General features: G+C 44.9%; 1 protein-coding gene and 1 long non-coding RNA gene across 4 annotated transcripts in view; one reads left to right on the forward strand and one right to left on the reverse strand.

Annotated features, from left to right (window-relative positions):
- The window catches only part of LOC108246799 (histone deacetylase 4), a 65,304-nt gene extending 39,457 nt beyond the window's left edge, over positions 1-25,847 (reverse strand). Inside the window, exons 1-4 of one of the 3 annotated variants that reach the window (XM_017434519.3) lie at positions 25,657-25,847; positions 25,439-25,564; positions 22,794-23,143; positions 4,565-4,633 (exon numbers count right to left, since the gene is read on the reverse strand). In XM_017434519.3, the coding sequence (XP_017290008.1) occupies positions 4,565-4,633; positions 22,794-22,815 (91 nt within the window). In that variant the 5' untranslated portion in view covers positions 22,816-23,143; positions 25,439-25,564; positions 25,657-25,847. Of the gene's footprint in view, positions 1-4,564; positions 4,906-22,793; positions 23,144-25,438; positions 25,565-25,656 lie in introns of those variants that run through there. The other 2 variants (XM_017434520.3, XM_017434518.3) reach the window with 2 other exon arrangements.
- LOC119616753 lies at positions 10,969-22,800 on the forward strand. Its single transcript, XR_005232769.1, has 3 exons — positions 10,969-11,426; positions 16,184-16,320; positions 20,414-22,800. It is a non-coding gene; the product is annotated as an uncharacterized LOC119616753 (long non-coding RNA).

The raw sequence follows: 25,847 nt of genomic DNA on the forward strand, positions 1-25,847 counted from the left end.
CCCCCTCCACCCCTACACTTACAGCTTCTCCCCCCCCTCTCAAGCCCAAGGAAAAACCCCTCAACGCCGCCGGTTGTCACCTTCCCCACCCACTGGCTTTCCTCCCGTGCGGTTTTGGACCCACGCTCTCCATATCCCGGCGTGGAATTTGCCTGCGATTTCCCAAACAAATAAAACCACAAAATGGTTTCAGGTAAAGCAAAGCGACGTATGGTTAGAGCGCCATCTTCTCACGTGTTTGTGTGTGCGGCCTTGCTGCTTTGCTGTAAGTTGGAGCATGGTAAATAATTAAAGCACCCTGCCTGTAACCGTCCGGACAGAAAAGTCGTAAACATTTCCACACGTGGATTCTTATCAAGCAAGCGGTGAAGGCAGCGAAAGGGAATCAAACGCCTAGCGTCCCACGAGGGAATGCATACCACCCGCCATTTGTTTTCGTCCCAGAGTTCTAGACAAAGATCATCCTGGGTTGAAAGCTTTTAAAAAATATATAATGCACAACATCACCCTCAGAGTATGTGATGTGAACGACTCTCAGCTACCACCACGTCAAATTTCAGGTCATTATTAGCAAAACTGACTGAGCTACAGCCTTTTTCGTGTCTTCTTAAGTCAGTTGGCCGTGGTGGCCATCTTTAATTGGATTAAGTCCAAAAGTTAATCAGTTGTAGATTAACAACTTATGACTATTTCCTGAAAGTTTCATCAAAATCCATCAGGTGGTCTATGAGATATTTTGCTAACAGACAAACAGGGTTGACTCTAGTAGTTATTAATGCTAAAGCTGTAAGCGAAGATCACACCCGATGAGTAGCGCTTCAGCTATCTGTTGTGAATGACTCAGCTACTACCACGCCAAATTTTAGTTCAATATCTGTAAAATCGACCGATTTAGAGCCATTTTTATGTTTTTTAGGATGACTTGGCTGTGGCGGCCATCTTGAATCAGGTTGACTCCAAATTCCAATCAGTTTTAGACGCACATCCAAGGATTATTTCCTGAAAGTTTCTTGAAAATCCATCTCATGCTTGATGAGATATTTTGCTAACAGACAAACAAAAGCTGACCCCAAACGGCGGAATTTTAAACAGATCTTGCATGATCTGCTCATAGCGCACGTTGGGGAGGAGTCTCATCTACTACCATGCCAGGTTTAAGGTCGATATGTGCAAAACTGACCAAGTTATTGGCATTTTTCCGCTGGCTGTGGCGGCCATATTGAATCAGGTGGACTCCAAAGGTTAATCAGTGGCAGGAGGTAACCACGCTTGGACAATCCGGTCAGAATTAAATAATTTCTCCAAACTGAAGTCGTTCGAAGAGTTATCTCCAACAGGTAAGATATTTATTCTTCATAACTGTCCCACAGAACCCCACTTTAAACGATGTGAAATACCCCTTTAACGCCCAACATGGCCGCCACTTGAAACAGCCTCTTTGCTGACGCCGAGCTCCAGCTCAGCAATCAGGCACAAGCTGAAGAACAACGCTGGGCCGCTCGCTGCGAACATGTTCCCGGAGAACAGCCGAGGAGCTCCCGCAGCCGACAGATTTAGCCGTTTGACGGGAGTTTCGGTTTAGCTTCAGCTCATCGAACTGAGGACACGAAATCTAAAAAAAGAATTCTCTTTGATCTGCAGACAGATTCAGCTGCTCTGGACAGGAATTTGTTCCTTTCATCGGAGGGAATCTCATGTTTAACCGTTTAGAGTTCCCTCCTGAAGCGCCGGAACATTCAGTTCTGTCAGCAAAACTTCTTTTAGCTTCTTGAAAACCGACAGTTTCTGAAATATTGACCTTTATTTCCAACAGAGTGTCCCACATCTTTTTAATTCCTTCAGAAACGTTCTTTTCTGAAATCTACATCAGCTCTGGCTTGTAGCTTGTTAGCTTATAGCTACTGTGTGGCTGATTTTAGCTTTGAAGCTACTGTTTTGCAACTGTTAGCTTTCAGCTACTGTTTCGCTAAGTTTAACTTTTAGCTTTGGTTTAGCAAATTTCATCTTTTAGCTTCTGTTTTGTAAATTTTAGCTCTTGTTTCGCTAGTTGTAACTTTTAGCTACAGTTTACATATTTTAGCTTTCAGCTACGGTTTAACTTAGTCTAGCTTTGGTTTAGCAAATCTGATATTTTAGCTACTGCTTTGCTAGTTTTAGCTGTTACAATTGTTAACTTTTAACTTTAGTTTTACAAACGTACTGTTTTGCAACATTTAGATTTTAGCTACTGTTTCACTAGTTTTAGCTCGTTTCACAAATTGTAACTTTTAGCTACAGGTTTCCTGAGTTTAGCTGTTTAGCGAAGGTTTTGCTAATTAAAGTTTTGAGTTAAACGTTTATTTATTTCAGCTTTTAAATAAAGTTGACTTATTTCAGATTTTAGCTACTGGTTTGCTTAGTTTAGCCTTTAGCTTTGCAAATGTTGTCTTTTAGCTCCAGTTGTGCTGATTTCAGTGCTTTTTAAATCAGCAAACAGTTTATGAAATAGTTAGCTTGAGCTGCAGTGTTGCTTCTTTTTTAGCTTTTATCTCTCAGCTCCATGGTGCTGATTTCAGCTTGTGTTCGGCTTGTTTGAGCTTTCCCTTCTCTGTGATGTCATCGCTCTGTATCCTCGCTGCAGGTTCGTCTCGTTTGGAAGGCTCGCGAGGCGTTTTGATGGCATCATCAGACTCGCCTTCCGCTTCGGCGACCTTCCCCGTCTGCGGGAACCTTCGTCCTCCTCTTCTTCGTGTCCCCTCCTCAACGCACGGCCCCTCCCTCCCTCCTTCCCTCCCCCGCCATCTCCCTAAAAACGAATCACAATCTGCTAACAACCCCTCAGGCGCACTCCCACAACTCCTCTGGCTCCCACCGCGAATCTATTTATACCAGACGACACCGAGGGCCGGCGCCTCCTGATTGAAGCGCTCGGTTCGTTGAGCCGCGTGTCCTGCGGAAGCGCCCGCCCCGGGGCCCCACACTCGTTAGCCCCTAATGGATGAGCCGAGCGGAGATGTTCAGAAGCTGAGGGGATGGCAAAGACGAGGACAAATCCTGCGCGGCGGATTTAGATGTGAGGAGCAACAAGTGGCCCGTCTGCTGATTGCGGGTCGAGGAGCGGCTCCTGCTCGAGAGACGAGACGGGACGAGATGGGACGGGAGGGGACGAGGCGGGCTCCGCCGAAATGAGCTCTGACCTGTCGGTGGCCTCACAACGTCAGTTGGCAAGGGAAGGTGGAGGTGGAGGTGAGGAGAGCCCATCTCAGCCTCTGTGGTGGAGCTTTAATCGAGAACGTCACACCTCGCTGCCCGGGCTGACGCAGGAGGACGGGACAAGAGAGCAACACACAAACACAAACACCACATATATGTGCGGTGACTCCATATGTGGCGTGTTTTCGCAGCTGCAGCCCTTTCTGCCTTCGATGAAACCGTTTCACCTCTGATTTAAGGGGACAGAGTTGTGGGGCTTCTCGACAACCACGTCCTGCTCAGAGCACGTGCTGAGGATGACCCTCAGCCACTACCACAACACATTTTAGCTCAATATCTGTAAAACCAACTGAGTTATAAGCAATCTGTGTTAACTGACGTCAGTTGGCTGTGGCGGCCATCTTGACCTGGACAGACTCCAAAGGTTAACGAGTTGTCGACGTGCATCTGATGGTCACTTCCTGAAAGGTTTCGTTCAAATCTGCAAAGCGGTTTGTAAGTTATTTCGCTAACAGACAGACACGCAGACGACACAATAAACACGGCAGAAGTCCAAGGAGTCCGAAAAGTGTCCGATTGGAGCATGAACCCAAAGCTGCTCCACGCCGCCCACTGAACCATCCGCTTTCCAGGACAGGGATCACATCTCCCTGGCACCTTCGTATCCAAGACAACAGATTTTGAGAATATCTGATGAAGACACTCCGGTGGATTTCAATATTTTATCAGCCTAGCCAGAGGCAAGAATAAAAAATAAATAAATAAAATAAAAACCACAACCCTGGCAACATGTGAGGGTTGGATACCAGAGAAGGATGCCTGGAGTGGGAATAAAGATCTCAGTTTGTGTCAGAAATTATGAATCAAGTTGGGTTTTTTTCCCCCTTTTTTCAGCAGGGTGAGAATCTAAATTTATCTCCGAGGTGAGAAACCGAAAGCTTGGAGCACTTTAATCCCATCCTCCTCCTCACTTTTAAATCACAAATACTACACTGCATACTGATTCGCGCTGGGGGGACAGCTGAGGATCCCCAGACACTTTTTCTTTTGTTTTTGTTTTTTTTCTTCCAGGACCGCCAAACTGACTCGGGGACGGCCGATAACAGTTTGAAGCAAACTCGCAGCGACTGTGCCGACATTCGGGGCTCTGTTTTTTTTTTCTTTTATTTTTTTCATTCAGCAAAATGGCACCGTGAGAAAAACGGCAGAAATGGAAAACGGAGAGCCTCTCCGTGAATGAAGACCGGCCACTTTGCGCGAGTTTTCCTTCAAAGTGTCGCGCCGTCCGAAGCCACGCAAAGTCACACGGGATGCGGTTAATAGTGAAATCACGTACACACACACACACACACACACAGAGAGACTATCCAACCTGTTGGGATGTGGTTGAGCGCCGACGTCTTGAGGACCTCGAGCTGCGGCTCCTTTCCCAGGATTCCCTCTGTGGGAGAAAGAGAACATTCTGCTTCAAATATGGTCCGCAACATCGAGCCGGGCTTCCAGCGACAGAAGCTGCTAATCAGGCAGTTGAAGCCACAGTCGGAGCAGGGAGCCCGAGAGAGAGAGAGAGTGAGAAAGAGAGGGGGAGATGTGGGGAAGGAAGGGAGGGCTTCAGATCAGCTGCACAGCGGCGAGCGCGTGCCGCCGCGCATCTCCCGACCGCATGAGCTGCTGCCCCGATCCGCGAGCGGCTGCGGCGGGGACGCTCGGCTGAAGTCGGGCTACGGAATGAGCTCGGGCGGCGAGCGTGTGCGCTGCTTGTGTGCGAGTTCGAGAGAAAGGGAGGGAGAGAGAGAGAGAGAAAGAGAGGGAGAGAGAAAGAGAGAGAGAGAGAGAGAGGGACGCTGGCGCTCGGCTGATAGCGCCTGTGCTCAGCATAGCAAATGTGGCTAACAGCAGCAGCAGCGGCGGCGGCGGCGGCGGAGGAGAGGGATGAGGAGGCGATGGAGAGGAGGAGAGGAGGGGAGGTGGGGGGGGGAAAGGTAAAAATAGCTCACCCTTTTGTGTATAGCTGCACATGCGGAGCGCGCGCGCACACAGACACAAAGATGCTGCTCTGCCGAGTGTGTGAGTGTGTGTGCATGCATGACCATGTGTGTGTGTGTGTGTGTGCGTGTGTGTAGGCTGTAACTATAGTGGCAACATGAAAAGGCTTTTGTAGCTGCTGAGCCCTGGGAAGACATGGCTATAAAAAGCAGAGCGGCACGAGGGGGGGTTGGAGGTGGATGAGGAGGGGGAGGACGCATTTGGAAGGGGGTTGGGACGAGAAAGAGGTAAGGAGGGGATGTGAGGAGGATGAGGCAAAAAAATAACACACACATACACACACACGCACAAAAAAAAAAAACACAATCGACACGCGTCGCGTCTGCAAATCTGCCACTAATAACCCGCTCTTTGTGCACGCGTGTATTTTTAGCAGTTTTCCCGAGCACCTGATCCGCGTGCGCTCCGAGCGCCAATGTGCAGTCGTTCCTTCGGATCCGAGCTACAAAGAAAAAATGAGCGAAATCCCTTTTGGAGGGATAAAAGAGAGGAAAACAGGCGAGTGTCTCACTATCCATGATCTATTTCTGGAATTCTCTGTGGACTGGAGAGGCACACACACACACACTCTTAATTAGCTATGAAGCCTGAGGATGCATTTTGGTGCTGATTATGTATTCGTCTCACACCACCTTGCATGAATGGTTGCACCAGTCCCTGTGAGGACTCGAAACATAACATTCAGTCCGCCTGAAACAAATCTCCGCGTTTCTGCACGGCTTCCACAGGATCCTGCCAGATACCGACGAACAATACCATGAAAAAATATTTTAACAATAAAATATGATGCAATACGTTACAGAACAGGGATGGGCAGAGTTCGGAGATCTACTTAAAAATGGGCGAATTAACGCAGAATTAAAGTCCTTTCCTGGTCGCTCCCCGAAGCTGGGATCTGAGTGGGAAGTTTGTGAGAAAACGCGCCAATCTTCAGCTGCGGTTTAACCGAACCTCCGAGCCACCAGGCTGCGTTTAGTGAGGCCAGTTGTTGGAAATCCCGGCTTACGCAGCCGCATTCTTGGCCGTGCACATTATCTCGCCGCCTGCCTGATCGTCAGACGGGCTTGGAGACGCCCACCACGCAGTCCAGGTGAGTTGGAGGCGGGTCGGAGGTGCTCGGAAAGACTTTGTGACTACTTCGAGAGAGAGAGAGGGGCTGTCTTTGTGGTCATTTTTAAAACTCAGGCGACGGGGCTTCACGTCTCCACGACTCACATGAGAAAGTTGAAAACCCTGTGAAAGCTGCAAGACATTTTGGAGACATTTAGAGACTCCCTCATGAATATGATTCACCAACTGCTGGCAGGCCAATGAGGTACCACCCAGTAGCGGCTGGCCAATAGAGGGCGCTAGGGCGCCGCCCCACCACTCACATTACCTTGAATAAGACGTAAAAAAAATAAAAAAATTAAATAGTAAAATAAAAATATTTTGAAATATATGTATATATATTTTTAGTTGTGTAAGATAAATATTTTATAGTTAATGATAAGTAAAGTTGTTTCGTTCCTCGACGTTGTCTGATTGGTGACGTATTTCCGCCCCGGGGCGCAAAAATCTTTGTCCATAGACTCTTGTTAAAAGTTGTACATGCATGATTTTTAGCTCCTCTTCAGTACAAGAGATAAGACCGTTCAGGGCGCACCTCTCCTGCGCCCAGAGCTGCTGAATGCAGCTGTGTTTACATTTCACTGCCTCCCGCCGCCAGAGCTTGGGACTCCCGCTACAGGCTGACGTCGCCTGATTGAAAAGTCCAGCCGCGGGTGTGCTGCCTTTTATTCAAAGACAGCAATAAGTTCATTATGTGACTAAGTTACACACACAAGGTAATAAATAAGTTCATAGTTAATAATTAGTTTAAGAAAATTTATGCTAAAATCTGTTAGAATGTTTGGTTTTGAATTCTAATCTGAGTGAGGCATCTGATCTTTTGTTATATTGGACGTGCAGAATACGTGACGTAGTGAGTGTTCTCACCATAAAACAAGCTTTGACGTATTTTCTCCGGTAAAGTTGTGAAAAATAAGGGAGAAAACAGGTCTTATAAATGCTAAATGTGTCCTACAGACCTCCGTCTTTGTAAGTATTGGTGTGTTCAGGAAGCACTTATGCATTTATATGTACATTATAATTATATAATGTTGCTTTTGTTGTTTTAATTCATGTAAATACACTGGTGTGATACCTTAGTATATGTTTTGGTCCAAAACATATAGTAAGGTATCACATAATAGACATATACCAAAACCTTTAGTATATGTCTATTTTGGATTTATAGCCCCCATTGGAGAAAACTCCACCAGCCGCCACTGGTACCACCCTAATGATGCCTTTTAAAACACAGCACTTAACACTGAGGGGGGGAAGGGGTGTTATTTCTGTTTCTGCTTTTGCAGTTTATTTTGAAAGGATCATAAAGTGGAAACTATGGTCACGGGTGAGCTCAGCTTTACTGGACTGTTGAAAATGAAGGAATCTAAATAGCCCCAGCTAGCAGGGTTAGCAGCAACACGTCTCTATCCACCAACCCTGATAAACCTGGATTTAACTGTGCGGACATGGCCATTTTAAAAAAAAATCAAAAACATAAAAACAGGCAACGGTCCTAAATCAGAAAGCAGCATCGTTGGTGGGGATAAAACATCTGATGCCCATCTATAACACAAAACAAAACACTTTAAAACTGTCTGTTTTGTACTCGGTGCTTCCTGGTAACCTGCCCCCCCCCGCCGGTATTCGCCACAAACACCTGGAACAGCTGCCCTTCGAGTGTGGACATCCACGGGACTCCGTCACACCTGCGGCCTCACTTCATTTGCACGCCGTCGGACTTTTATGTAAAAGCGGAGGAAGCAGCCCAGTAACAGGACGCCTCGTGCATGCCCCCCCCCCCCAGCCCCCGCAGAACAAACCCGAGCCGCGCCGGCGGTAGGTGACGCCTCCCGACGAGCCCATTCAAACAACACGCTGATGCATTTTGCAATGGAAATGAGGCGCATCCATGTGCGCCGGCAACCTGTGGCTTGGGAGTAAATCGACGCCGGATTTCGCACAAATCGCCGGCCGCGGCTTCGCGTCTCCCGCTGGAGGCGCCGCGAGCTGGCAGGGTGGGTTATCTTTGCGTACGGCTGCTTAGACAAAGTGTATAAGCTTTCAGTCCCGACCGCACCGTTGAAACGAGACACACACGTGGCGGGAGCGCGGGGCGCAAACAAACCGCATAAACAACCGCCTCGCACTCATAGAGGAAAGGTATCCTCTACCTCGGCAACGGGCCCCATCAATCTTAAATGTAGCCTAGTTACCCAACAGCCCCCTCCTCCCGTTTTCCTCCTTTCCTCTCATCTTTCTCTCCATCCTTCTATCTTCTCGGTCCCAGTAGGGGAAGCATAGGGAGACGGGAGGCTATAAATAGCTCCAGCTACCCTCGGGCAGAGAGTCAGTCATCTCCCAACTAATGCAGCTACCTCTCGTCAGAAACGTGCATCTCATGATCAGCGCGAGCAGGCGACCGGCGCAGATCCGGGGCCACCAAATGCCAAAAGTGCGCGAAGAGACGGGCCAGCCTGACCCGTTCCTGGCTTGGCCGCAAAACGGCGCATTTGAAAGGAGCCCTTGTCACGCGGGAGAACTGAGAATGAGACGTCTGTCCGTGGCGGCGTGGCGTTTACAGAGAAGGCCCCCGGGGCGACAGAGAAAGGCAGGAAGGATGCTCCGGCCTCATTACATTCAGAGCACTTCCGTTCTGGCTGCTTCGTCCAGGGTGACTCCAGTGAGCAAGGTGAACCAGACAGGAACAATACGATTAATCAAGCACGCCTCTCCTTGAAGAGCGTTTTCCTCTGGGTCGCAAATTTGCTTCCTGAGGGCGCCGGCTGACGTCATGGTGGCTGATAACAGAGAATGGGTGACCCCTGCGTGAGCCTCGACCGGTTTGTGTCCCACGGACGTTTGGAAACAACCGTCTGACCCTCATTTCACGCTGGTGGAGTTGGAAAACACCAGCGGTAACGCAATTCGGAGAGGCACTTTTATGGGAAAAAACCTGCATTTGACACAAAACGAAAAAGTTACTCAGAAGCTGGTGATTCTGAAACCTTAAAAGCAGCAAATAAGTCAGTAGAAGCAGCGTGCACGGAAGCGGACTCTCCCTGCGTTGACTCTGCAGTCCAGATTTATGAATCTAATAGGACCGTGGCAGCTCAGCAGTGGGTTTGCATAAAATTTATTAACGCATTCATAATTTAGGCTGGGAGAGTGCAGAACTCCCATTCAAAAAGTCGTAAATTTATGAGCTGAAGCTCGATTAAAAGAAAAAATATATATATGTGTGTGTGTGTGTATGAAGATTGGGAGCCTCCTGTCAAAATTTTGTTGAGAAACACACAAATGAAGCACAACTCCGACAAACCTAAACATTAACTCCCAGCGATGAAAAAAGGTTTGCTGCTCAGAACATGAAAAACAAACACAAAATGTGGTTAAATGTAGACCTTTAAATCCAACATTAACTAAAGCAGTTTGGATGGTTCCACTTATATCTCATAAAATATCATTTTAAGTCCAAAAGAAGAAATGTTGACGTGTTTCCAGACTAAAACTAATGAAGTGAACTCCATTGTGCTCCCAAACCCGCCTGCATTTGTTCCATTTATTATTATTATAGCAGCAGAACTTCCTTCAGTCCTTCACAATAAGAGTCTCAAGCACATACATTGAGCGTCGACGTCTAATTATTTGTAGGATGTATTATTTGAAGGTTGGGTCCCGCTCCGGATGGAACTACATTTATGATGAATGTGAGAAAAGAACATATGGCGTTTATCTGTAATTGCACCAATGATTGTTTGGTTTTTAATAATCTTTCAGTCTCAAAACACCGACTTTATTTCTGCTATTTTATTCTGGGAAAAATAGTTTGACTTTCCCCCCCAATATTTTGACTATTAGTATCACCGGGGACTAATTAGACTGCAGTAAATCGAGGGGCTATTTCTTCAAACGCATTCATATTTTCCCAAAAAATGTACATTTGGCCAATCCGATGGGTCCTCGCCGCCCTGTCCACATAAAGAGTGCGATTATTGTGGAAAACGCAGGTTGATCTAGATCTGGGTTTTGTTGAAACCTCATTTCTAGCTTCAGATTCAAAGAAGATTTCCGTCGTTGTTTCTGTTTCGTTGTTTTTTTTTTAACCCTAGAGGTTTAGATTGAATGTTTGCACACAGATGATTTTTAATGATGGCGCCAGGAGTGGTTGCTAGGAGACCTGGGATGCAACTGTATAACACACAAAAAAAACAAACCTCACTCGCTGCCCTGAAACAACAAACTCCCACATCTTCACAGCTGGTCACCTGCCGTGCGTGAGGAGCAACAGGTGCGCCAATTAATATCCGCTGCACTTCGCCTCAGAGGGGCCCCCCCTTTTCTTTAATCGGCCCCCGGCCAGGCACGCATGCTTCGCGTACGCCGCCGGGTCCGGCACCGTGTCAAAAGGCACGGGGGTAGGGTTGTGTAAACCGTAATTGTCGCTGACAGCTCGTTGGCGGAACACGCTGTATCCCGTTTCTGTCCGGGACCAGTCAGGAGGAGTGGGGGGAGGAAACAAAACAAAAGAAAACAAAAAAACAAGAAACACACTGGGACAAAACATGCTTTCATTAGCTCATGTTCGCTCTCTGCTGTCTTTGTCCTTAACACCAATTAAAAACAAGGCATTCCCAGTGATTCCGGGACACGACCCAGATGAAACGCCACGATTAGGCGTTTGTTTTTTTTTTTGGTTTTTTGTTTTTTTTTTCTGCAGGATGATTCAAACGCTGAGCATCGTTTGGACAAAGTGGAGCTTCTACACATTTGGGGGCCAAGTCGTTGCACAAGAGACCCCCCTGGGTTTGTCCTCTGACGGGCTGTTAGTCATGTTCAGCCAAGTCGGTGGCACATGGGAGGACAGAAGTGACGAACCGCCTGCCCGGCTGCGGCCTCCCCTCCGCACGCCGGGGTTCGACAAGGCAGCGCGAGGGGAGCACGCCGCCGACCGAGGAGGACTCCGCAATCTGCCATCTCGGCCTCTTGCAATTTGGCTTTTAAAGAAAAGGAAGAAAAAAAATAAAGGACAGGAGCAACACGTCGGGACAAGCGGGCAAAAAACGTGACAACAAGGCTAAAAATGGCCCCGCGGTGAGGTGCGCGTGGCCGCCGCGACGGGAAGGAGAGGTGGCGCTCCGCTTTTAGCTGCACGGCAACAAAACCGCTCAGTCGTGAAGAGGAGAGCATCAGCACGGGAGACCAAAAATAATGACTGTTTGCTCGCCGTGTGTGCACGTGCGCATATCTGGCCGTGCGCGTTGCTAAAAATAGACGCGGGGATAAGCCGGGCCCGTTTTTTTTTTTTTTATTGCACCGAAAGCTCTTAACCCGTTCGGCCCTGGATGTCGAGCTCGGAGACGAGGATGAAGAGGGATCACAGGAAAGGAGCTAAAGTGGAAAGCAGATTAAAAAAAAAATAATAATAATAATTTTGAAGCATAAACATCTTAAAATTAAAGGCCTAGCGTTTCTGGAAGGAATGCACGTTACCCTCCGCCTTTTGTGCCGCGTGTCAAGTTAAGAGTCGCTCTGGTCAAACCTTGAAAATGACATCATCACGACCCGTTAGTGCTCAGAGCATCTGTTGGTAATGACTCTCGGCTACTACCACGCTGTGTTTCGGCTCCACGTTTGTGAAAATGACGGCATTTTATGTATCGATTCAGTCGACGGCGACCGACTCCAATCCGGTGGTTACGTTGGAAAGGTTTCATCGAAACCCAGTGATTCAAGAAATATTTTGCTAACACGGAAACAAAGAGTGACGCCGATGTGGGGATGATGCTCTGCGACTAACGCGACTAAGGTTTGCTAAGCTGTGGCAGCCATCTTGACGGGGCTTTGGCTACAAAAGGTAATAGAGGTGCGTCTAATTATTACGTTCTGGGAGCTTTGTTAAACTCCATCATGAGATATTTTGCTAACAGAGGGCAGAAACATCACCGCCTTCCTCTTTCTAGTCTTCTCTGAAGCGCAGAAAGGTTTTACTTCCTTTTATTTATCCAGTCCAGGTCTGTTCCTTAAATCTCTACACCACTACCTAATAGTATCTGGCAGGTGCAATAAAAAGCAAATCCATAACGCAGACTTATAGCCATCTGGAGATCTGTGTGCATACCGTACTGCCGTGTTTGTCAAAGGCGTGGGCGCCATCCAAAAACGGCTCAAAAAAAAAAAAAAAAAAAAAAAAGCTCACCGGCGAATTATCCTGAAGAGATTAGCGCACGAAGCAGCTGGCTGTCAAAAAAAAACAACAATCTAATAATTTTCAAATAAAATAATGAAAAAAAAAGGAAAGTAATGAATCTCTCTGTCCCCGCCGCGAACGATAAGACACAACGGAGGACCGCCAGCTGCAGCGTGACAGCTCAGGAGTTTATTACAACCCCGCCCTAATAAACTTACAAGATTAACTTTTGGTCACGACAGCAATTACCTCCAAAATATTAAATCCACGCTCAGAAACTACTGCTTTATTTGGTATTTCTTCTTTATTAGGGGCTCAGAAAGGCCCGCGAGGTACAACTAAAAATCGAGAACTCCCTGAAAGAATGAGCATCGCACGATGGGAGATGAGAGTTGGAGCCGTTTTAGTCAAATTTTAAATTCGTCTGCAGAGTTTAGGCGTTTTTGTGTAAATTAAGGTCAATTATCCGCCATCTTTAACTGGGTCGTCTCTTAAAGTTAAGCAGCTGCAGACGTATCGGCGATGTTACAGTTTTGACGAAGATACAGGTGTGTATTTTAGGAAAATAAAAGCTTGTGCTGCGACTGAACCCCAGCGTCCCTTCGGCTCAGCTCTTCCTCACCAGTGAGGGGGAAAACCCTCCTCCGGGGTTCATCCACGCAGGTCATCACGTCTTCTGTTGATATGTTTTGACGTCAGCGGCAGTCCCTTGGTGCTTTCTACCAAAACTCCCCGCTGAACCGATACTAACCCGTTTACACACACACACATCCAAAAGCAGGTGTGTAGAATGAGTAACTGTCTTCATATTTAAAAAACTAAAAAGTGATGTTTGTGGACTCGTTCCTTCACGCGTTTACCTTTTCTATACGGTCAAATTAGAGGAAATAGAAGGCGGCTGTGAGCTACTAAACGAAGGCTGGAAATAAGTTTTTATATTTAGCTCAAGTTTTGTGTCACGGCGTATTTCAAGTCACCACATTTTGTTGTCTGGTCTTCGTCATGAGTCCGTTTTTGGTCTCGCCGGGTCACGTTCAGTTTCTGTGTCGTCAAGTTCGGAGTTGTTTTTAACGTTGTGAGTCTCTGGTCGATACGACGCGTAGCTACGGGGGGGCAGCAACAACCAACCCGGTGCGAAATGATTCAGCTTTTTCACCACGATATAGTGCGACACTACAAGGTTCGATTCGACACACTGAGATTCAGTCTAATATAATACAACAGAGCAAAAGGATCGGTCATTTATTAGGACCAATTATTAACCAGGTCTTGTTTTAAAACCTGACTTACAAATAATTGAAGCTTAGTACAAAACAAATCAACCTTTTAGTGAGCAGCGACATTTTCTACATTTTAAAAAATAAAAACCTGAGTTAACCTGTTTTTCCTGAAACGTTAGTTGATCGATTGAAGCACATTTTCAGGGTGTTTGTTGCCATTTACACCGGCGCCGCCGCGCTTCTCCTGACCTGTAGGTGTCACCAATGAGAAACCAGTACAACCAAACAACATCTTAGTTTATTATTCTTTTTATTTATGTATTTAATCATGGAGAATGTGCAAATTTGAGACTTTACCATAAGACGTTATCAAAGTTTTTTGTGTAAATAGTTGACATAATTGTTGAAATTTTACTTCCTTTTATTACTATTTTGTTTACAATGGCCTTAACGCGGCGTCGAACACAGACTGCCATCTTTTAAGCCCGTTTAGTGAGTAAATAACGTGCCGACGTGCACACACGGACATGGTCAGCTACGAGGAGCAGCTCCAGTCTTTTTACAGCTCACGGCCAACTCACATGGTTTAATGTGGTTAGCTTCTTGGGCTTTTAAACGTCTTAAATTATAGATTTCATCATTTTCCGAGTTCAGAAGTTCAACTTGTTGAGAAATCTGACGGAACGTTTTGTTTTGAAACGGCCAGAAGCGCCGCTGATTTAGAGGTCTATTGGCTGAAACTGATGCAACACTTCAGCAATGAATTCTATCGGCCGTGAAGGTTATCATGTCCTTTTTTTTGTTAAAAATGTTTCTAAAAAGGTGCCTTTGATGAGTGCAGGACATTTTTCAGGCTGTGTTGCTTTACACAAGGCAACAGTTCCGTCTGTTGCACCAAAAAAAAAAAAAAAAAAGAGAAACCTTTGACCTGCCTCAGTTTCACATGTGTGGAATCACTTTATTTCCACCTGAAACAAACTTCACCGTCATCGTAGTAAAGTAGGAAATAAAGAACAATCTAATCTGAGGTGCCCAGGCTCTCCTGGTTAGCGTTTTATTTGATATTCCGTGCCGATCTGTGGCGTTTCCAGGCTGTATAAACCTAGAAACGGCCACTTGTAGCCTAGATACGGCAGAGCCTTTCGAGGAAAAGGAGCACTGTGTCAAGTTCACCAATAAAAGGAGCCGACGCCCACACAAACCGGCCAACATACAGCCATAAACATCTAATCTGAACTCGCTTCGTGTCCTGGCGCAGACGTGCATTTGATAGCGTTCGTGGAATGTGTTAATTTTTTTATCTTTATCACAATGGATTTAAAGTTCAACCCTCCCCATTCACAAATACAGTACCTGGCACTCTGTTAGCAGCTACTCCCGGGCCTCAAGCTGTGTGTGTGTGTGTGTGTGAGACTCCTGAGCAGCTCTTACTCTGGCGGTACACAACGCAGACTTTCCTGGAAAGTCTGTGAACATCTGACTAAAAAAAAAAAAAGAAATTATTGGCAACTATCAGAATCACTAACACATGAGGATGCTCGCTGCTTTGTTAGGAATCGGCTATTATGATCCCAAACAAACATTAAATAAATAAAAAAATAAAAATAAGACCGATGTAGTGTGTGGTTATGCATCGTCTTGCTGAAATACGCAAGGCCTTCCCTGAAAAGGACGCAGATTTTCTAAAACCTGCGTTGATGGGGCCTTTCCAGATGTGTAAGATGCCCATGCCAGAGGCACAAATGCACCCCCATACCATCAGAGAGGCAGGCTTTTTGAAGTGTGCGTTGAAAATAGGTTGATTGGTCCCTCTCCACTTTAGTACAAAGGACTGAAGGTTTCCAAAAAAAAGGTTTCCCACTTTGCCTCGGCCCATTTTCAATGAGTTTTGGTCCAGATGGCGGCGTTTTCTGGATCCTGTACAGAAGCTCGGTAAACCTCTGCCCAGATTCAGCTTCTAAAACGCTTTTTTTTTTTAATATGCCCAGTCCTCTTACTGACTTGTTGCCAGTTACCCTGCCTTCTTTATGGTGTTTACTTTGTTCCACTGGTAATAAAATATGGGTTTAAAGGATTTGTAAATGATTGCATTCCGTTTTTGTTTACATTTTTCAGGATTGGGGTTGGATTTCATGAGCTACTCTGCAGAATTTAATGAAACTCAGAAAGTAACGACTACTTTGGAGTCAACCTGATTGAACATGGGGGCCACAGCTCATCAACCTTAGTCGATTTCACAGCTATCAAGCTAAACTTTCATGTGGTGGTAGCTGAGAGTCTTCCCTAAGACATCCTATGAGCACGAACAGATCTTTGTTTCAAACCTCAAGGAATGCTAGTTTTATTCAAACTGTTATCTTCGTCCATAAGAGTGTTATATAATCCGTGCACCTGAGCATCGCCTGTGCTTTTATCTGTAGTTTTTTTTCTTCTAAACATGTGACAGACGGGGGCTCGCAAAACCTCCAGCCTTATCTAGATCCGGGGGAAGAAACTGAGACCGCCTCAAAAACCGATAAGGATGCCTTGCAAAACGGAGGAAACCACAGAAGTGCTGCAGTCAGAGCATCGGGAGGAAGGAAGGTAAAACCCCCAGCTGAACCCGGAGTTCGGACAGTTCTCAGTAGAGGATCATAAACGGCAAAAATAAACGTCTGAAGTGTAAATGAATCACAAAGCTCAAGGCAATCATTAACCAGCTGAATAAACTGGCTTTAAAAGGGTTTTCATGGGTGTTGGACATCAAGAAAGATGTTATTTAATCCCTCACCTGATATCTATAAACTATCTGACTAAAGAAAGTTATTTTATTCAATGAGTGAAGATGATTCAGTATAGTTTTTTTTTTCCAATATGTTTTTGTTTATAAAGCTATTTCTGCATACTTTGTTCTATTTTAAGCACGCATACATCCAAACATTCAGGAGATCGGTGTCACTTTTATATATTTCTAAATATAAAACTTAGCTTTTAGCTACTTTTAGCTCTTTTGCTACTTTTAGCTAGTCTTTTGCTTCTTTTAGCCATAACAACTTAGTTTCAGCTTCGTCAGCAAATTACATTCACTCTATTTTTGGAGAAAATGCAATTTCTCTAATTTCTTCCTTCATTAATTAATGCACAACTATCAGTTCTTCTTTGTGCAAAAATAAATTAGGATTATCGAGGCAAGTAACGGGTAAAAATGGTGATTTGAACATGTGAGTGGTAATCTTAAATGTGCTATAACATTGAGATTCTTTAATCAGTCCAGGAATCTTGAGAAATGACGGCGCATTAAAGCCATAAAATCATTGTTGCCGGGTAAAAGAAGTTGTTTCTTTAAACGTCCAGGTAGAAAACACAACAAGGCCACAGTCTGCGGTCCTGACTTGTCCTCAGCAGAGACGGTGTGGAGCAACCAACCTGGAATGTTGGACGTTTTAAGGCGTGTTTGCAGCAGGAATGAGACAAAAATAACATTTGAAACGCTTCGAAAAGTCGGATCGTCAACACCGGGACGTCTATCAGGCATTTTAAGGAGGAACTGCAACATTACGATGTAATAAAAGCAGTTTTCTGAAATGTGTTTGACATTTACACTATATCTATATCAACTAATTCATTTAAATGAAGTTAAATTGGTTGAATAAGAAAAAAAACTTCCCACTTTTTGTCTTTGGGTTTGAGCTCCAAGTTTAGCCTGTTGTAGCCATTCTTGTGAGTTTTACGGTCAGTTGGCTGTGGCGGCCATCTTGAATCAGGTGAACCAGTTCAGTCTTTGAATCTGAGACAAAAAGTCCAACTTTTCCATCGTTTCGCAGCTAAAGCTGACGTGACGGTCTTCTCATCCCGACCCCGTTTTGGTCCGAACGGTCACCCGACAAAAAGCGCTTTGCATTTTTCCGGGAAGAGATTTACGGTGAAGGATGTTTAATCTAAAAATCCCACCGCTTTGGTAATAAAGAAAATGAGTAAGTCCTGGATAAAAAAAAAACCCCAACAACAGAATAAAAACTGTGCGCTGTAGTAAGCTCATTTACAGATTACAGAAATGGCTCATAAGTCGTCACGCACGCCACAACCACCACAGCTGCTGCGAGAGGAGGAAGAGGAGTGTGCACGCACACACACACACACACAAGTGTAAGATCAGGAAAATGTTGGCAGCTTTAGGTCACGGCACTAAAACAAAAACACAAAAAGCCATAAATCTGTAACTGTTGACTGATTGTTCCATCAAACTAAATCTAACACTAGAATAAATAAAAACAGACACTGCTGAATAGCTGTTGAATGACTACTAAACGACTGCTGAATAGCTGCTGAATGGCTGCTGAATGACTGCTGAATGGCTACTGAAAAGCTGCTGAATGGCTGCTGAAAAGCTGCTGAATGGCTGCTGAAAGACTGCTAAAAGACTGCTGAATGGCTGCTAAAAGGCTGCTAAATGATTGCTGAAAAATTGATGAATGGCTACTGAATGACTGCTGAATGGCTGCTGAAAAATTGATGAATGGCTACTGAAAGACTACTGAATGACTGGTTAACGACTGCTAAAAGATTGATGAATGACTGCTGAATGGCTACTGAAAAGCTGCTGAAAAGCTGCTGAATGGCTGCTGAATGGCTGCTGATTGGCTATTGAAAAGCTGCCGAATGGTTGCTGAACAACTGCTGAATGGCGGCTGAAAAATTGATGAATGGCTACTGAAAGACTGCTGAATGGCTGCTGAAATTTGTGGAAGCAGTTGAAACTTGTTCAAGTTAAAACCTAGAAGAACAGACGATAAAACGAGCAGAACGAAAGCTGAAACAATCAGAACACAGGTTAAAATGAGCGGAACAATCAAAAGCTAAAATTAGCGAAACAGCAGCTAAAAGCTAAATGAAGCACAAAAGGACAAACTGGGAGCACATACGCTGAAACAGGTTTCACCGAGAGAACTGGAGAGATAAGCATGTGTCCTATGGGGAAATTACTCGTATATAAAGCTAAATATATAAAAATATACAAAAGTTAAAAACACCAAAAGTCATAACACGCTACTCCTGACTGAGCTGAACACTTTCATTTTCAAATCCCTAAAATAGCACAAAGGAAGTAATTTGATTGCAAGAACCGTGCCGAAGAAACCGTAAACATGAAAACAACAGCGGGAACGCTGAGTCGGTGTTCCCACAATCAGCTGAACGATTGTTTACTTTCATGCACCTTCAAGCCTCGGCATCGCTGTCCTCCGTCTTGACGTCTCTCTTACAACAGATCAAACTGCTCGTGGAAAAAGATCCCCGTCGCAAAAAAACAAACAAACAAACAATGAAGACATTTGGAGAATCCTGACAGGCGCCTCAAGGTCACAGAGCGGCATGGTTTTATGTTTTTTTTTCTGTTTCCCTTCAAACATCCAACAAGTGCGTCTCGGAGCTGTCACTCAGACGAGGCGAGCAACACCTCAAATCGACGCCCACACATTCAGCAGCTCCCAGGAGGACTGGGATCGTCTCCTCCGGGGGGCAGGACTGAATCATTCCCTCTCAGCTCCAATAAAAAAAACGGATCGGGTTTTTTGTTTTAGTTGGAGGTTGAGGAGGGGGCTAAAGGTGACAGTTGAATCCTAGAGATAAAATGCGGCGGAGGGCGGCGTGGGAAATTAAAAACCAGCAAAAGGTTGTTTTTTTGTTTTGACAAGAGCAGCTTGGTTTGTCTGTGCAGCCGTCAGCTGCTGCGGGAAAACAGTGGATCGTGTTGCGGACGGTGATTCGATATCGCTGTTCGTCTTAAAAAAACAGAATCATATCGCCACGAAACAACACGAGGTTTTATGTCAGAACATGTGGACAGAAAACAAGAACTGTTATTCATTACTGAGTGATTTATTTTCAAATGTGCTTTTTTTTTCCAGATTCATTCAAGTTAATTTTTATCCAAGTAATATTGGAAAAAACGCTCATGCATCTGTCACTTCTGCCTTAAAACATTGATGTTTGATCAGGATCGAGGCTGAATACTTTTTAAGACTCAGTTTTGGAAGTCCCCGGTCTTCCAGGTCGACTTGGAGTAGGACGACAATTAAAAGACGGGCATATCTGAGGGCAGCCCAATTTGTGAGACTGGACCCTTGTGTCGACGCGCGTAACGACCGGGGCGCTTTGTTAAGCTCAACACGTGCCAACCCCCAAAATCAGGTGGAACATTTTGGTAACTTTACGTTGTAGTGATGACATATTCGGGACGGGAACCGAGGCGGTTCGTGACTCGTGATCTGAGGGCCTCCGTGCAGTTATAAAACGATTATCGATGCCCATCAATCATGGCAAAACTCAAACGACAGCCTTATTTTACGTAAACACGAATATATGTTCTTCAGTGCTTCACAGAGTGCACGATAACGTGTCAAAAAGTAAAAAAAAAATCGCAAGGTGCTAACCAACAACTAGCATAGATGCTAACTTACCATAGAAAACAGCACAGAAAAGCTAAAACAATTAGCATTGTGTTTATCAAAGTTCAAATTTTTATTATTATTATTAAGACTAAAAGCAGTCACGTTATGATAACTTTAAATATTAGTTGCAGGCATTTATTCTACAGGGTTCAACACAGAAATGATGATAAAGATGTGAAAAAAAAAAATACATCGATCAGAGAAACCCTGAATGGGTCATTTATCTGTTTTCTTTTGACTTTCTCCAGTGGTAATTAGACGAAAGGCGGGGTACACCCTGGACAAACTGCGTCCGTGAGGGTCCTGCGCTGTCTGGTGCTGACCGCTGTGACGCCACAGAAAGGAGGAAGCGTCCACCGGGCAGGCCAAACCCGAGCCAAACACCACAAACGCTTTCCCTCGCCCGTACTAAACGAGAACAACCGGGTCCAGGATTGGTCTCTGTGCCCACCTGAGGGACCCACGAGGACCAGTCAGGGGGACACAGTCAAGACACGTGAACGCCAAGACACCCTGGACAGGTCGCCGGTCCGTCAAAAGGGCCGCAAAGACACGAACAAGACAATTTAAGAGTCATCGCTTTAGCCTGACACGCAGATTGATGGACTGAAGGAAACCTGGAGAATCCGGGGAAAACCTGTGACCAGGTGGGGTGAGCGTGCCAACCCAACGCAGGAAGGGCTCCAATCGGAGAGTTGAACCTTCGACCTCCTGTGCCACCGGGGATGAGCGGGGCTCGTGGTGTTCTCAGTTTTAGGAAAAAACAAAACAAAACAACAAAAGTCAGAATGTCCAGGAGCGACTTCTGGATGCGGCAAAAGCAGCTGAAAGGGGCAAATAAACCGGAGTGTCGCTCTGCTTCTCTGTGGTGCGTTCACGTGCACAACCTGAACACCGTTAGGTACCGCAGCCACCTGCACAGGGGAGCTAGCTACAAGGAAACTCAGCAGCCGAAGCTCCGAGTCGAAGCTCGATGAGGCGTCAAAGAGTGAAGCAGACTCTCTTAACGAGGCCCAGCTCTGGACCTCCTCTCTGACGCTCCAGAGCTCGTTCAGATTGAATTAAGCCCCATTAACAGCCATAAAACCAGATTAAAATGGTTTATTGGGTTCCAGTGAGCCGTCAACGTGGCGGCCGTAGCAGGTGACGGATTCCCCCTTAATGTGGCGGTGGCGAGGAGCTGAATCTGTCGTCACTTTACGTACGCCATGGCTCAGCGGCACACCGACAGAGGTGTCCTATCTGCAGCTGGTCACCTGTTTGCGTAAACGAGTTGATGCTTTTTTTGTTGCATCTCAGACTTATTCAGCCACTCCAGTGCAGTACGCCGGTTTAAAAAAATGGCTGCTCTTCTGGCTTCAGAGGGTTCAAATTTAATTTCAATCGTTTGTAAAACAATCACGTTAAAAAGGTAAAGTCTTTAAAAAGCTACTAAAACGGCAAACATAGGTGCAAAAATCGTCACCTGTAGTGGATGGGTTATTAGAAATGCACTGATTAATCGACACATGGCCTGAACCGGCCAATTTCAGCTTCTGATTTCTTTTTTGTTTATTGGTCAGTGAATGTACCGATTGTAAGGATAAAGATAAATTTGCTGCTAACTTTTACTGATCAACAACAAAAAACCTAAAGTTACCTTTTTTTAATACCAGGTGGCCTAGTTACAGTGTGAAAGCTGAGAACTAATTTAACGAGGTTAAAAAAAACGAGTGTCAAAAAAACTAATCTAAAATAGGTAGGGAATTTGTATTTTGGCTTCTAGAGGGTATTTGTTGTCATTCTTTTTAGTAAAGTATTTTGGGTTTTTTAGATTTCCAGTGACACAGAGAGGTTTTTGTTCCCATGAACATGTATTATAAGCTGCTTAATTAAACCTGAATTAGAAATAAATATATTATATGCTGTCATTCAGAGTCATTCAAGCGAAATCAGCTGAATCAAACGATCAAAGTTTGACAAAAATTGGTAATCTAAATCGGTCAAAAAATAAATGATCTCCAATCAGTGCATTTCTTTAGACTATTTGTAAAAATATATATTTTTTACCCCTTCAAAACCAGACTAAAGAGATTTTAATTGATAAATACGCTGCAGCAAGCTGGTTGTAGCTTGTACCTGGCACAAAAAGTTAGCCAATAAAATGTAAAAGGAAATGACAGCATATTGTTGAATAAATTGAGGCGTTTCTTGTGATTAAATCACAGCAGGGTTTTTTTGTTTTTGTTTTTTGTAGCAAGAGAAAAAGCAAACTGTAATTTACTTTACAGCTTCAGTTCGTGAACTCTTTAAAATCATCCGCCAGCTAAGGTGTCCAGCGAGTTACTGTCATTTGAGTTTATTAGAAGATATTAGTTAAGAATTTCTGATTTTTATTAATTTAAAAAAACGTTAATCTTTGCTCAAACCACCTGAACAACTGAGCCTATGATGAGGCTCATACTGCAACCGGCATGCCTTGAATCAGGCAAAAAAATTATATTTTTACCATAAATTCACTTCTGTTCCAAGTAAAATTAATCCAACAAATCACGATTTTAAATGTGCGTTATCTACAGGCTGAACCCAGCTGTCCTGTAGTTTAAACACATGTTAAGGTAAAAACATACAACTTGATAAAATCCTTACCTTGGTGGCTGTTCGACGTCATATCTGACGGGTCGCTCAGGCGGGTTGGTCCAAACAGTCCAGCGAGCAAGCGAGCGCCCGGCTTGGCTCAACGAGCGTGTGTGTTTGTTTTTTTTTTTTTAACTTTTTCCAGAACAGTGTGTGTGTTTTCTGACGCAGCTGTGATTTACAGGGGGCGGTGCAGTCCCGCCAGAAGCGTGGCCGTTCGAAGGTGCGCGTTCAGATGCGTGCTCGGGCCGATCCGGTCCGCTGAGCGGTCGAATGGGAAAGCAGACGTCCGGCGGGAGCAGCAGCGGCGGCCAATCTCCATTAGCCTAATGACTCGGCTGCTTTTTAGCACCAGCTCACACCTGTCAAACGGGGAAAAAACAAGGATATTGTCACTCATTTGACCTAAAAAAAAAAAACAAAGAATCAGATAGTTGAGGAATAATAAATAGTTTCAAAAGCCAAAAGGTTCAGGCTTTAGTCACATACATATGCCTCACCTTCCAGTTATTTACCATATTTAATTGATTTTTAAAGCAACAATACAACATAATTGATTAAGTTTATGAAACAATGCAATATACTTTCAGTAAAACTAAAGCGGAGTTGTTGTTTTTTTTAATAGAATGTTTGGTCGTTTTTTTTTTTGCCTTTTTCAAAGTTTTGAGTCTAGAACAGAAAAGCAACAGGTTTCATGCAGTCGTTATGACAGGAAGTGGGGTTTTTTAGGAAAGCATATTATCAAACTCCTAACAAATACAAGAACTGGATATTTACAACCAAAAGAGAATGCTTACTTTTTACTTTTTAAACTCATTTTAACACATTACATCGTCCTCAAAGTCAAAGAAATCGTCTTTTAAAACAAGCTGCTTGAAAATTTAAAGATAAAAATGTTAAAATGAGTACAACAGAATTATTATTATTATCACCTGCAGACGAAAGAACGGCGATAACGTTATCTGTGTCTGTGTGAGCCCATTTGTCTGTTAGCAAAATATCTCATCTTTAAAGAAACTCTCTTAAAGCAATCACTGGATGTCAACCTACGACTGATTCCCCAATCCAAGATGGCTGCCACAGCACAGACGTGGCTAAAGGTCTGTCAGTTTTTACAGATATTTTTATTGTAAAGCTGTCATCTTTTTTTTCAAAATAAGATGAACTTAGTTTAATATTCTGGCACAAAAATCATCGTTCATCCTCCTATTTCCTAAAATTTTGGAAAAACAAATTTTTGCATTTTTCTTTTTTTGTTTTAAAGGGGGAGTACCCTCATTTTTTTTTATTTGAGCCTGGAGCTGAAGCGTCAGACGTAATTACAGCCCGACCCTAAAGCATCAAGTCGACTAGACCTCTACGAAAAGAAGGGGGGTAAAACTGCCCGGGGGGGGGGTTAGCTTAGCGTGTGTTGGCAGAGGTCTCAGAGGCTGGGTGCATTAAAGGCGGGAGTGTGTGTGTGTTTGTGTGAGTGTGTGGAGGAGGAGGAGGGTCTCAAGACAAGAGGGCCAGACAGTACAGCCCCAGGACAAACTGCCCCCCCCCATCCAAAAAAAAGTCGGTCACTGCACTTGCGCTTTGTGATGGAGAAGCAACGCCAAGGAGGGAAAGGAGGGAGGGGAGGCCTGGATGTGTGTGTCATGGAGCATGGAGGGATGTAATGGGGAAGGAAAGGGGGGTTATGGAGGGGGGTAAACACCATTCTCCCAGAGCATCTCATCTGTCTCGGGAGGGGGCATTAATGTAGATGTCCAAGGCCTTTGTCCCTAAAACGAGTTTGCTTGATGCAGGCTGACAGAACTGGGGAGACGTGCCCCGGAGCCAAAAGCAAAGCAGAGAAAATTTGGGAGAATCTTTCCCGCAATTCGTTGAAATGAAACAACAGCGTCACGGCGCCGGCTGCCAAAGAGCTCGTCACACACTCAGTTAGCTAACTTTCCAGGTCAAAAACAAACTCTCAAACAAAGCCAAGGAGAAAAATTCACCGTTTTGTTTTGTTTTTTAACAAACCAAACTCTTCTGTGAACAAATACCACATTAAAACTAAGTCATTGCAAAGCTACAAAAGTTAGAAACAAAATCCACAGAATATTTTTCTCATACTGACGGTTAACAGGACGGTCCAGTCAACTTTGACGTGATGTTCTGTCTATTAGCTAACAACAGTTAGTACCTTATCAGCCAAAACATCTGTCAGAGAATGTAGAGAAAGAAGCAAAAATCTTCATCCAGTTTTTGTCGTGTTTGGTATCGTAAGTAGTGAGTAGCTTTTAAATCTGCTGCCCTGGTGTTGCTTTAATAGCTCCCTCATTCACAAAAAAAAAAAAATTGACGCAGAGAAATTACCACCGCCCATCCCGAACCATTCACTCCAACACACACACGGGCCCGAACCGAACCCTGGCTGTCCGCCTTTTCTCGCGAATTCACGGAGGGGAAGGATAAGCGCTTCTTTGGTGTATATTAGCCCAAAAGGTTCGGCAGAAATCTAAAAATAGCTCCGCAACAATCGGCATANCCCCCAGCTCCCCCTCCTTGTTGCCTACACACACCGACTGACCGACTTCCCGCCCGCAGTGGAGCAACCGAACCGAACCGAACCGAACCGACAAAAAAAAAATAATGAAAAATCCCCGGAGACGTGAAATGACTCTTACCGCTTTCCGAGCGAGGTTCGGAGGCTCGGTTCAGACGCGGCCCGGGAAGCGAAAGCGAGGCGGAAACTTCAGCCGGGACATTGTTGTTTTGTTGTTTTATTTTGTTTTTTGGATGAATCCCCCTGCCTGAGAGGAAGAGAAGAAGAGGGCTCGCATCCCGAACATCAAAGCGGACAGAAAACACATTCGTCCGGATCGGACCCAAACGCACCACCTACCCGGGCAGGGAGGAGGTCCCAACATGTGTCTCCGTTTTTTTTTAATATATATCTTTGTTTATTATCATCGTGGCTCTATGTTGCTCCCGCGTTGAGATGAGGCGGTGTTGGTTTGTTAGTCCCTCTCGGCGCAGAAAGAAATTCATCTCCTGACAGATTCCGCCATACTGGATTTTTGTTTCAGCTCCAGC

This window comes from Kryptolebias marmoratus, linkage group LG23 (genome assembly GCF_001649575.2).
Source record: "Kryptolebias marmoratus isolate JLee-2015 linkage group LG23, ASM164957v2, whole genome shotgun sequence".
In the NCBI taxonomy this organism is placed as follows: domain Eukaryota; kingdom Metazoa; phylum Chordata; class Actinopteri; order Cyprinodontiformes; family Rivulidae; genus Kryptolebias; species Kryptolebias marmoratus.